Source organism: Tachypleus tridentatus, chromosome 8, assembly GCF_004210375.1.
Source record: "Tachypleus tridentatus isolate NWPU-2018 chromosome 8, ASM421037v1, whole genome shotgun sequence".
Lineage (NCBI taxonomy): Eukaryota > Metazoa > Arthropoda > Merostomata > Xiphosura > Limulidae > Tachypleus > Tachypleus tridentatus.
The window spans coordinates 39246932-39259582 of NC_134832.1; the positions used below are offsets into that span (position 1 = coordinate 39246932).

Genomic DNA, 12651 nt, shown 5'->3' on the forward strand with positions numbered 1-12651 from the left:
TTAGGTAGACTTCTAGAAATGATTCCAAGTCTTTTGTATTAAAATATCGGATTTTTTTTAATGAAGTATTTTTACTAAAGCTTTGTTTGTGAAAATAAGTGTTTCATTACTAGTCCAAGAGTGTAGTCATTTTTGTCATGATTAAAACCATTTTTCACCTCAAAAATCTCAAATATTATTTGTGTGATCTCTGAAACCTCATAACTACCTTTCAGATGTTTGTTTTTGGTAAAACTACATTTCTTCTGTTTTCTCCACTCTAACAATAAGGGGTCTGTTAATTTGACTGATCTCATAACCACCATAAATAAATATGCTGTTTTCATTTTAGAATGACTATTAATTATAATGCAAATGTTTAATCTCAGTAGCGTACATTTCTTAATATTATACATTTATATATCACAGTATATGAAGAATTAAAGCAAACAGTTATCTTTTCTAATCACAATCTTTGTACTCAGTTGCTGCTTCTCATAGCTATTAAACCTTAAATTTTGTATATGGAGGATGCGCAAAAAATATTTTTAGGTTTTATATGTACATTTGACTAACCAAAAAGTCATAAATTACTATATCAGTACCATAGAATTCAGTTATAATTTATCAAGCTCAGTAACTGAGCTATATTTTGGTCTAAAAAAATGAAATTTTCAGCAGGCTTGAGACAAAACTTACCTCCTTGAAATTTTGTTTCAAAAGAACAAGGAGCTTTCCAAATACATGAAAATGGCTGAGAAAACCACAAGAACAGTATGAGCTTTTGATTGGTTATTCACCTATTATATACGCAAGTAAATGTATATCAGGAATCATTTCCAAAAATGCAAAGAGGTCAGTTTGATTCAGTATATGGATGATATTTTGGCAAACATGAAAGATAGGGAGGTTCTTATTTTATATTCTACCTTGTTAATATTGGTAAGTTGAGTTCTTAGTTTGTACAAAACTACAGACTTTGTATTTTGACATCACAAATACCTGATTTGAACCAGTGCTGCATTCAACATACCATGTGACACACAAAAATCAATTTTTAAGTGATTTTTTTAAATATTTTCTTTTAAATCAAGAAATTGAATAATATGAAACACTAAAATATGAATTATAACCTGGAGTTTGATACCAAACTTATTGACATAAATTCATAAAATAATAATTCATTAAAGTGTTGAATACAAATCAAACACATTGACACAGTCTTTGATCCATGACCTGCAGTGATAGGGTTAACTAGCATAACTGAAAGGAAGGATACTGCAAAGCTTTCTGGTATTTCATTGGTAAACTTTCAGACATACTAAAATTTATGGTTTGATCACTGGTTTGCATAGCATAGATATATGATTATGTATCTTTATGCTCAACCCTGAAACAAGAATACTATGTAGTTTTGCTATATGTAAAGTTTTGTATTTGAGTTTAAAAATGTGTACTTCATGAAAAAATTTATATTTACAACATTAATCAAAGATCATGTTGTCATGTTTGTTAACTCTTATTCAGAATTGTATTCAACTATTGTTTTATGAATTCTTGTCAGTAAGTTTGGTAGCAAATTGTAGATTATAATATAAATTTTAATATTATACATTAGTTTAAAAAGAAGTGTTAAAACATATCTAAATATTGTTTTTTTTAATGTTTTGTTCAAATTAGATGTTTGTGATGTCCAAATACAAAGTCGTTGTTTCTAAGAAATTAAGAACTCAAATTATTGATAGTGAAAACTTAGAATATAAAACAGTTACCTTTTTTTTTTCTATTTGCTGAGATATCCCTATATTTACTTACAAATGGCCATTCCCACCTCTTTCCATTTTTGAAAACTCATGTTCACCTATTTCTTTCCATGATGTGTGAGTAACCATATAAAAGCTCAGAATATCTTCCTTGTGGCTTTCTCAGACTATTTGAAATATTTGTGTGGGAAACTTTTGTTTTATGCTAGATTTCTAATAGTAAGGTAAGACTTTTAGTAAGCTCAAAATTTCATATATTTTAGACCCAAATACAGCTTAATTACTAAGTTTGATGATAAATTGTAGTGGAACTCTGTGGTATTAATATAGTAATTTATGATTTTTGGTTATTTCACAATGTATATATGAAATGAAAAAAAAAATTCATTTCACACTCCTCTATGTGAAAAATTTAGTAAGGCTTAACAACTTACAGCAAGCAGTAGATGAGTACAAAGTATGCAACTAAAAATAAGCATAGGTAGCCTTCATGTAGCTTTGCACAAAATTTAAAAACAAAAAAACTAGAAGTAATTGTTTGCTGTATTCTTTTATTTACTGTTTTGTGTTTTGAGAAAAGTTTAAGAATTTATTTGTAAATAGTAATATTGTATATGCATATATAACTCATTATAACTTAAATGTGACTATTTTACAAAATACTAGTCCGCTAAAACACAGTCAAAACGGGTCACTTTGAAGAGCAGATGTATATTTTTGGATATAGTAATGAGTGCACGTGTTGCATCAGTGCAACTTCTATAATATTAGCCAAACACAGATAAAAGGTCAATATAATAAATGTATAATGTTATGAGATTTAAGCTATTTAGACTAAACATTTATTTTTGTGTTATTTGTAATCATTCTACAATGAAAATAGCATAATTATTTTCTAACTTTTTATTGTAGTTATGAGGTCAATCAAATTGACCAAGCCCATAAGGAGATTCAATAGTGAAAATAAATATAAATTATTAATAACATATTTTTTCTTTAGAAACATTTGATAATTACGTGAAGGTTATAAAGGTTTTGTATGTAAAATTTGAAATTTTTCTGATACATAAGTATTTTTAATCCTAAAATCAAAATTACTTTGCATGTTGGATAGAACACATACATAAAGAAAGAAAGCCATAAGAGACAAAACATTACTTAAAAAATCTAAAGACTTAATAAACAGAATAAGATATTCTTTGATAAATTGTGTAAGCAGAGTATTCATGATGAAACTTTGTAGAATGGACAGCAACTGCCTGTTGTGGAGACACAAGTGTAGGGGATAACATTTTGAAAGTCTTTTGTCTTCAAGTCTTGAAGTTGCCATCCACTCTACAAAGTATCGTCAGAATCTGATATTTTGTGTATGAAAGTTTTGTAACGTTTACTGATAATCTGTAAATTTTCATTAAGATACGCTTACTAACTTAAAAGTAATAGAATGAAAACTATAAGCACAAAATGGTTACAAGGTCAGTCCATGGGTCCAAGCACATGCTGAAGGAGTTAACTGGTTATTCACCTGGCTTTATCTTTTACAAACTGAGGAATGAAGAAATGTTATGTGGCAATAAATCATTTTTAAGTCAAGGATGCTTACTTTTCTTTGAGCTACTAAATGCCCATAAAGTAATGTGCATTTAAAATGTTTAAATATACATGTATTACATGTGCAAACTTCATATTCATAGAATAGGTCTTGCAGAAATTACAAGTGAAATGTTAGTAAACAGAAAATTTGTTTCAGTTGCTTTGTTGGTTGGATCTTGCAAAAAGATAGCTTAATTTTTGTTCATTTCAGACTCCAAGTTAAATTTTATTATGTAATAGACAAAAATTACAGATTCTATTTAATAAGTAAAAAATGAAGGTTTCCAAAGTAATAAAAATGTATTATATTTAAATAGATGTTAAGCATCTGTAATTGTACCTCTTATAAGATTGAAGATTTTTAATTTCTTTAACTACTCACAGTAGTAATTATACTTTAAATTTTAAGTAAATAAAGTTAATTTGTTTAACTTGTTTTTGAATTATCTCCAAAGATGAAATCAGTATGAAAATTGAGTAACCATATTGTTCACACAGGTTGTTCATTCTTTGTTTCCTATAGTATTCAGTCAGTTCCTCTGCTGTCTTATAAGATAATTAGGAAATCCTAGATAGAAAGAAAAAGTGCACAAAATATAGTGCTTACATACATGGCAAAGGCATTTTTCTTTCCTGATGGTTTTTAAACATGATATAAACATCTATCTTGTGAAGGAACACATTTCCAGTTTCTTCAAAACTTAGACTTGTAGATTTGTAAATCAAGTACAGACATTAAGAGGTGGAGGAGGAATATCCATTGTCTCCTCAACTAATAATTCAAGATCTTGATACTAAACAAAAATTTTCTGTGTATTACTTGAAATCTTCATATAATTTTTAACAAAAATCTGTGTTTATGGTTTCAATAGTAAGAGCTCACATAATGCAAGTTATTTTCATGTAATCTATTCCTTAATCCATGCATCTTCCAAAACTAACACAATGGCACAACTCTTACAAAATTAGTATTATTGTTTTATGCTACTTTAATATGAATTTTAAAAAATGTTATAAATTATCTTGCATTGTAATTTATTTAACACTTTATTAAATGCATTAACAATTTAGCATACCTAAATGCTTTTAGATGTAGCTTATAAAAGCATTGTACATAAACACAGTTATTCAAGGGAAATTTGCATAATCATTTTTATTTTACTCAGTGTTTTGTTAAAGAAAACTTGCAAGTTTTTATTAACATGATGTAAAATTGCATAGATTGGTTTAATAACTGAAAACTAATATTTTTTATTTAGTTAATAAAAAATATATAATTAAAAAAATCTCATTATGACTGCATAAAGATGATTGCAGCAAATATTGTTTGAATTAGTGAAGTTCTGACCAACGTTATATTTTTTTAAAATACATATATTTTACAGGGATATTTTTCGTATACTTTTAAAAATTGATAAACGTTTCCAGGCTCAGCTCCAGTAGTCAGCCTACTTCACATAAGGAACAACAACCAGCTACTTTTCCAGCAGAGGAGAGAAATTTGATAGATTTTCCACATCCTGTAAGACCAGTGTATAGTGGAAAGGTCCGATTGGGTTTTATACCTGAAGAATGGTTTCAGGTAAGTTATTTACTTGTATATGTTTAGAATAAATGTATTCTGTAATATCCTCACTAGGGACAATTAAGTTGTACTTGTTTTGGACCAGTTTCTACTTGGTGTGTGCAAAATATTTGAAAACTAATCATTTTTGTGCAAGTAAAAAAAAAAAAGTAAGTACTGTAGTATGATAGGTATAAATATAATTTTTTGTTTTACTTAGTACAGGGTGTTCGGAAAGTCACTGTGCAGTTTTGTAATCATATTTTATTCAGTCTATTTCAAGCCAGTAACTGATAGTGGTGTTTAGAAACAAAATAAGAAGGATTCAGGCCTATATTGATGCCAACAGGGGTCATTTTCAACATTGTTTGTAATTGTCATTCATATTTACCTCCTGTATTCTATATTGAAGCATGTCTGTTAATAAATATATAAGTGCACAGTGATTTTCTGAACACCCTGTAGTTGCATGTCTTATTAAAACATTTTTTTACATTCTGTGGTTGAAATAATATTTTGTTTTGTTACTAATTACATTTTAAATATGTTTACTAAATACTATTATGTTGAACAAAATGTTCTAGAGAACATCCAGGTAATGACGTAAAGCTTTAAAAAATAGCGTATGATATCAAACATTACATTTTTACTATTCAGCTAAAGTGAATGAATACAAATGTTTATGTACATGGCATCCTCTTTTTTGTTATATAATCAGAATTATATATTTTTTAAAAATATAATTACAAGTTTACTAGGGAAATAAAAAATAAGTTAACACTATCCACACTGTTATGAGCACCTGTGAGGTGTTGAGTGCCCACACCCATATAAACTTTCAAAATGTAAGTGAAAGTAATAATTTTGTCATTTTTTGACATTGATTCTTGAGTAACTTAAATAACTGCTTGTTGATATTTTTAGAATTTTTCTGTTCATCACATAACATAGATTTATATTTGTCAGAAATTACCTACCATTCCTTGACAGTTATTCTCAATGTTTTGTTTCTCCTTTTACTCTTTTGGTTTTATCAGTGCAGCATCTTTTTCACCCTTTTTATTAATAATCTCAACACTATTCAGTGTACATAACTACAAGTAGATATCACGTTTGAAAATAGATACAGGTGAACCTCAGAGTAAATATCAACAGATGGAGTGAAGAACGTGGTATGACATGTACATGGATTCCTGAAAAAGTGATTAATGTAGCTTCTGCAGCAAAGAACAGGATACTGTGGGAAGTTGAAAAGACTTAGGAACTAATCATAGATCTAAGAATGTTTTCATAATTTCCATGAATGTTTTTTCTGAGAAAGGCTTTTATGTTGAATTACATTTGTTACAAAACTGTAAAAATGACAGGACATCGGATAAGTCTAGTTAAGCTCAGGGAGTACTGTGTGTGAAAACATATTCCAGTAACTCAAGTAACTCGTGACTTTTTATTTTTGGTTTTAACTAATAAAACACCTCTGTACTAAACAAAAACATGAAATTGGTGTTTTTGCAATAAGCACTGAAAATAGTTATTCAATTTACTTTAATGTCCTCAGTTTTCCAAGTCACTACTCATGAGATTTAATCCTCTCCATATGGACTACATTGCCTTGGAATATCACTCTTGGAATAAAAAAAACAAAGTGTCCATTAGTGTTTGTTTTTCTTTTGTATATAATTTTATATAGATTAGATTTTTCCCACAAAACTTTAACATAAGTAGAACTGTTTTGTACTTGTGTTTGTGTACAGTGTATTAGTATACTCATTACAGTATTAACAAAAAACTCCAAAAACACTATTTAAGCTATCCAACTAGGACCATAAAACAGCTAAACATAAACATATTTTTTTTAAAATGAACACTAAAAACAGAAGTTCTAAACATAAATAGAAGAAACTGAATACTTATTGAAAATATTTTAATGCCATTCTGATAGGTTGGGTTTTAGGCCACTGATAAAAAAAATTGATTAATTTTTGCCATTTTTTATGATTTACAGTTGGAATTTGGGATTACTGCAATTTGCAAAATATGTTGGCCATCTATCTGTTCACTGTCTCAGTCATATTAACTAACTAGTATCTGTAAAGTTGTACATACTAATGTTTACTAGGGTTCTTAATTTATTAAGTGTTGTTTCCTATGATTTGCAAAGCACTTAGTAAACATTAGAGGTCTGTTGCACACGCTCACACACACACACACACACACACAAATTTAATAAACTATTTTCACTAAAGATTAGCTTATGAATATTTGTAGCCTCTACTGAATCAAGGTTACAGTTTTGGTATTTCATTTACATAACCCTTAGAGCCTCTTAAATTAATATCAAAAGCATTTGTTGGAAAATTTTGTATTTTATCTTATCTCTACCCTAACATTAATTGTAATAAAATCAGGAGGGAATGGTAAAAAGAAAACATGGTGTGAAATGTGTGCCATTTTTTTCCATTTGCACTGTCTACAGTATTGGCCAGAAGGTTCCAAGTTGCAGCTTCATCTATTAACGTTTTGATATATCTTCCCTTTTAATATCAGGGTTTTATTTCTGTCCTTTGTACTCAATTAAATAGTCACTGTTATGTAAAAAGCAGTAAATCACTGCAAGAATCCATTAATAATTTCCTTTTTAGCTTATGTAAACAGCATATAATTTTGAGGAAGTCTTGTTTGACTAAGCTGAGAAGTTTTTAAATTTTACATTTATTTAGTTTTGTTAGAAAAAATACATAACACCAAATACAGTACTTGCATGTTCAAAAAAGGCTTTTCCAAATCTGTTTTAAAACATAAGATGTGTGTGTGTGTATCACTCACTAGGGTAGAATGTCTGAAAAACTACAGCAGAACCTTGGATTTGAGGACACCTTTCCTACTGTGTCAGAATGCTCTCTATAGTAAGGTACCCTTTAACAGCAAAAATGAGACGTACAAAATTGATTCCATATTGATCATACTAAATTCCTGAATTTTAAGTTCCTACTCCTATTTTATTTATTTTGCTCTCAGTTAATGAAGTAGATATTCACTGAAAATAAAACAACAAATTGCCACTTGTATCATTAAGACTGTTTATATGAAACTGACTTGATTTCTGCTCCAAGAACACAATATGGAATTTATCAACTTCTGTATCCTACTGTGTTTACAACAAGAGTTCCACAGAGTAATAAGATTGCACTTTGAGTCTGTGGAAATATTTATTACAGTATATGGTTTGAAGCCAATCCAATAAACATTGCAAGGGTTTGAATATTGGTCATCCTTTTGGGATTTAGTGGTATACCATACAGGAATACAAAGATATTTGTGTGCATTATTATAAAAGCCTATTTCTCTTTCAGCATACTTATTCATCAACGAATTAATGCTCTTTATTCACAAATGCCTAAATGTTAGTTATTTTTATTAAAGCATAGAAAAATAAATAAAAAATGCTTTGAAAAAACAAAAATTTTGAGTACTTAAAGTGGTATGGGTAATAGTATAGTTATTTAATAAAATTTTGGAAATAACTTTAAATGGTCATAATGTGCATTTTAACCTGCCTGCAGTGAAAAGGTTAACTGTTTCTTTTGTGAAGTGTCTGTATAAAGAACAGGACTAAAGACAATGCCCTTAATCTGGAATATCAAGGTGTCCATTATTGTAAGATTTATTTTGATTAGAAATAGTAGAAAAAAAGAAAGACTGAGAAGATATGCCCTTAATGGTATGGTGCCTGTTAGTTGATTTACCATAATTTATCTGGCTCTATAAGTAAACCATAAATAGTTTGAAAACTTCTAAATGATCATACCAGCAAAATATGATCACCATAAACTAAATAATTTGGCTGAATAATTATTTACACACAAGTCAAATGATGGCACATGAGTTTTGTGTAGAGAGGAATTTACTCTTTCCATTGGTTTAAATCTATCAGGTTTGTAAAGGTGAATAGCAAACAAGCTTGAAAAAGAGGGATTCAGATGAATTTTTCAAGTTTATTGGTATCTCAACAAATCAAAACAGTAGGAGGTTTAAATTTTAGATTTTTATGTGTGCTTAATTATGTATAGTTTGTTTTTTTCTAATTAATAAGAAATTGTAGATGTGGAAGACTATTATCGAAGTTATAAAAATTTGTAGTGGAAAAATCTGAGCACAGACATGTCACATGGTGCAGCAGAATGAAGACTTTTTCTAAATATTTATTTTTGAAATGAAGACTTCAGTAACATACAAATTTGGACCATAATTTGTTTTCCAAGCTTATTTATATACATTTGTAAATTTTGTTAATGACACTAAGGCTAAGTATTTCTATTATGTAAAGGTAAAAATTCAAGGGATATCAATAAAACTGTAAAACTCAAGTTCTGAAAAAGGTTAAATAAGTATGAACAGATCAACTATTATTGGAAAGTGCCCTGGACAGGTAATATTTTTAATGCTTATGGATAAATTGTAAAATTTGTTTTTTGGGTGTTTTTTTTCATACAAATATTTCGTAAATTTGTACTATGTTTTTGTTATTTTGTTTTACTTTTAAAAATAAATGAAAATGAATATTAGTGATTTTCAAATGACCATACATGTGTTTTAAGAAAATGTTTGTTTTATTTCTTCCATTTGTTAAAAAGTATAAAAATAGCAAATTTATGTGCTGTGGTTTCTCTTTAGTAACAATAATCAATGAAATTCTGTACAAACCTATAAAGATGTTGACACAAAATTATAAACATATAACATTTTAATATTAAATTTACACAGTAGTGACAAATGGTTTAAAATGACATTATTTTAATTGTACATCTTTATGTATTCTGTTGTAGATTAGTCAAATATATATATAACATTCGGAATATACCTGGATATTTGCAACTGAATAGGTATTGATAATGTCTATTAAGAAAATTTACTGCTGCTTTATTTTTTCCTCTTTAAATATTTATAATGTATTCTGTTTATGTAATACCATTTTTGAGGTATTAGAAATATGCAAATATTAGAATATCAATATTAGAATAGGTGGAGTGAGACAAAATAATTTTCAGAATGCATATTAATTGTAGTATATTGGAATGAATTTACAAATTTAGTATACTGGTATTTTGTAGAAGCATTCATCGTGTTTGTTTTCCATATAAATGTGATCAAGCTTAGAAAGTTATACAAGTTTTGTTTCATTCCTTTTGCAAAAAAAAATCAAGTTAAAGTAGTTTTTGTGCGATATTTTGTCTGTGTCTTTTCAGTTCTTTTACAAGAAAACTGGTGTAACTGGCCCCTACTTGTTTGGCACAGGTCTGATAACATATTTGTGCTCTAAAGAAATATTCATCCTGGAGCATGAGTTCTACACTGGACTTTGTATAGCAATAATGGTGATTTTTGCAGCAAAGAAGTTTGGGCCAGGTGTTGCTAAGTATGCTGACAAAGAAATTGCTGTAAGTATCTACTAGTTATTGAAAAACTCATACTAAAATATACATGTAGTTCAATTTAAAATCTATGTATAGAATTTTACAGTGACTGAAGGTTTTTTTCTTTTGAGTTTATACTTAAAAATATAACACTTGTATAAGGAGCTTTATATTAGATGCTGTAAACCTTTAAACTGTAGAAAAAGTACATCCAGAATCTGTTGATAAAAGCAATTCTGATTATTATTACTAGATGGAACTCTATCAGTCATAAAATATTCTGACATTAACATTATTTATATTGTCTACAAAGGATAAAATTATCAAATTTTCTGAAGAACATCTTCAGGATTTTTTCTTCCCTAATGTTTACTGTGATGATAGTTAAGTGTTTTTTTGTGGTGACGTTATCCGTGAGATTTAGTACATAAAAGAATGCTTGACTCTTTTCAACCCCAAGGTAGCAAATACCTTGATATTATGACTAACAGAAGTATAAGTCAAAGCACTAATTATTTAAAGTTGTTTCAGCAGATTAGAGTATTAATGTAATATGTTTAATTTCATTCTAACTTGCTAATTTGTCCATGAGTTTAAGAACAATTTGTCTCCTTTTCATACATTATAACCATACAAAATGTATTTCTATATAAGCAAACTTGTTTCTTGTAATAAGATTAACAGTATATATTAATGTTTTAACTTACTACAAATAAATGTTTTCTGTTGTATTCTAAATTTTACAAGGCTCTTTATTTGTTGTTTTTTTATTTTAATCATGACTAAAGAAAAACAAATGTTCACTAAATCTGAATTTACTATGTGTATCTACACAAAATAAGGCAAACATATTATGAAATGTACAAGTTTGTTACACACACAAAAATCAGATATGTTTCAAAAGTATTTGTACTCCAGGTATTTCTTTGCATCACCAATATTAGTGTGATTGAGACAAGTCAGAGTGCAAAGCAATGTTCACATGAAGAGAAATACTTTAGTTCATTAGACCAACCCCATATTGGAAAAAAGTGTTGGTTGTAACTCTGAATTTAGTATACATATCTATATGAAATGAGGCAAGCTGTAAGTAAAATGTGCAAATCTGTTGTACAGAAAATTTAGATACATTACAAAAGTCTGACTTGAACTCTGTCAAGTCATGATTTTCTATCAGATAGTTTACATGTTGCATTGGCATAACCTCTTAGGCCTCCAAAATTCATATCTACTGTTTTTTCAGCATCCCTATATTTTGTAGCCGATACTTACTTTTCTTTACTACAAACTATCACTAAACCACAAACAAATACAGGGTAAAATGAATAGTTGATAACTCTGACATCAATACATAATACCATGTTGAATTGTGATATGTAAGAGGTCTTGGCATGCACACTGACAATCACCCATATATGTAAGGTTAATACGAATCACAGTATATTACTTCTAACTAATTCTAACATTTGACCAACTGTTATAAATGTTTTGGTTGTCAAAACAGTTAGAACTACTATTTGACTTCATTTGTAATTAAATGCCATCCTTACATTATTTCCCATTATTAATAAATTGGGTTGCTGTTTCAGCAAACTAAAAATGTAAAAGGGAGCTTGATAAAAAATTTAGAAGTTCTGTTGCACTAGTGATCCTGTTCTCATTCATGTGTGTGAATACTCCTGAAAGATAAAATTATAATCACTTCAATAATAACACGTGAAACACTTTTTAAACAACCCATCCTCTTCTTGTGTTTGGTATTAAATTATATTAAATGTCACTCAAAGTGTACTGAAAATTTTAGGCAATATGATGACATATGGGATGAAATACATTTTGGTTTTTTGTTGTTATACTATCACACGTATGTCAGTTTGTATGTGTACATTGTGCCAGAGAATCTGGTATATACTAAACCTTCTACATTGCTCTGCACAGATGTATTTGCATATAGATGTTTTTATGGAAGCTTTGGGGTAAATTCAGGGACTTCTCTAATAATTGCTTTTATTCTGCAATTGTATTTCACTGTTTAGCAATAATAAAATTAAAACCAAAGAATTAAACCAGCTATGCTTTCACATATACTGCATGTTTACACCATTGTCATTTCAGCAAAATAAAAGCAGTGAATGTTGGAAAAACCCCAAGTTTTAAATACTTGAATATCTACAAAGTTTGCACTACATCTGCTTATATCAAAGTGAATAAATTATCTAAGTGATAGTAACAGGCTTAGAAGTGTTGTCTGGGCAATTTCTGAGCATTGTTAAAAGATAACTAAAATGTCACAAAGCAAAGATTTCTGTACTGTGAAATCATAAACAGCCTGTTTCCA

General features: G+C 28.6%; 1 protein-coding gene across 1 annotated transcript in view; it reads left to right on the forward strand.

Moving 5' to 3' along the window:
- Positions 1–12651, forward strand: part of ATPsynB (ATP synthase subunit b, mitochondrial) — a 67898-nt gene that overhangs the window by 32116 nt on the left and 23131 nt on the right. The window contains exons 3-4 of the mRNA XM_076448348.1: positions 4764–4917; positions 10146–10337. Of these exons, the coding sequence (XP_076304463.1) occupies positions 4764–4917; positions 10146–10337 (346 nt within the window). The remainder of the gene's footprint in view (positions 1–4763; positions 4918–10145; positions 10338–12651) is intronic.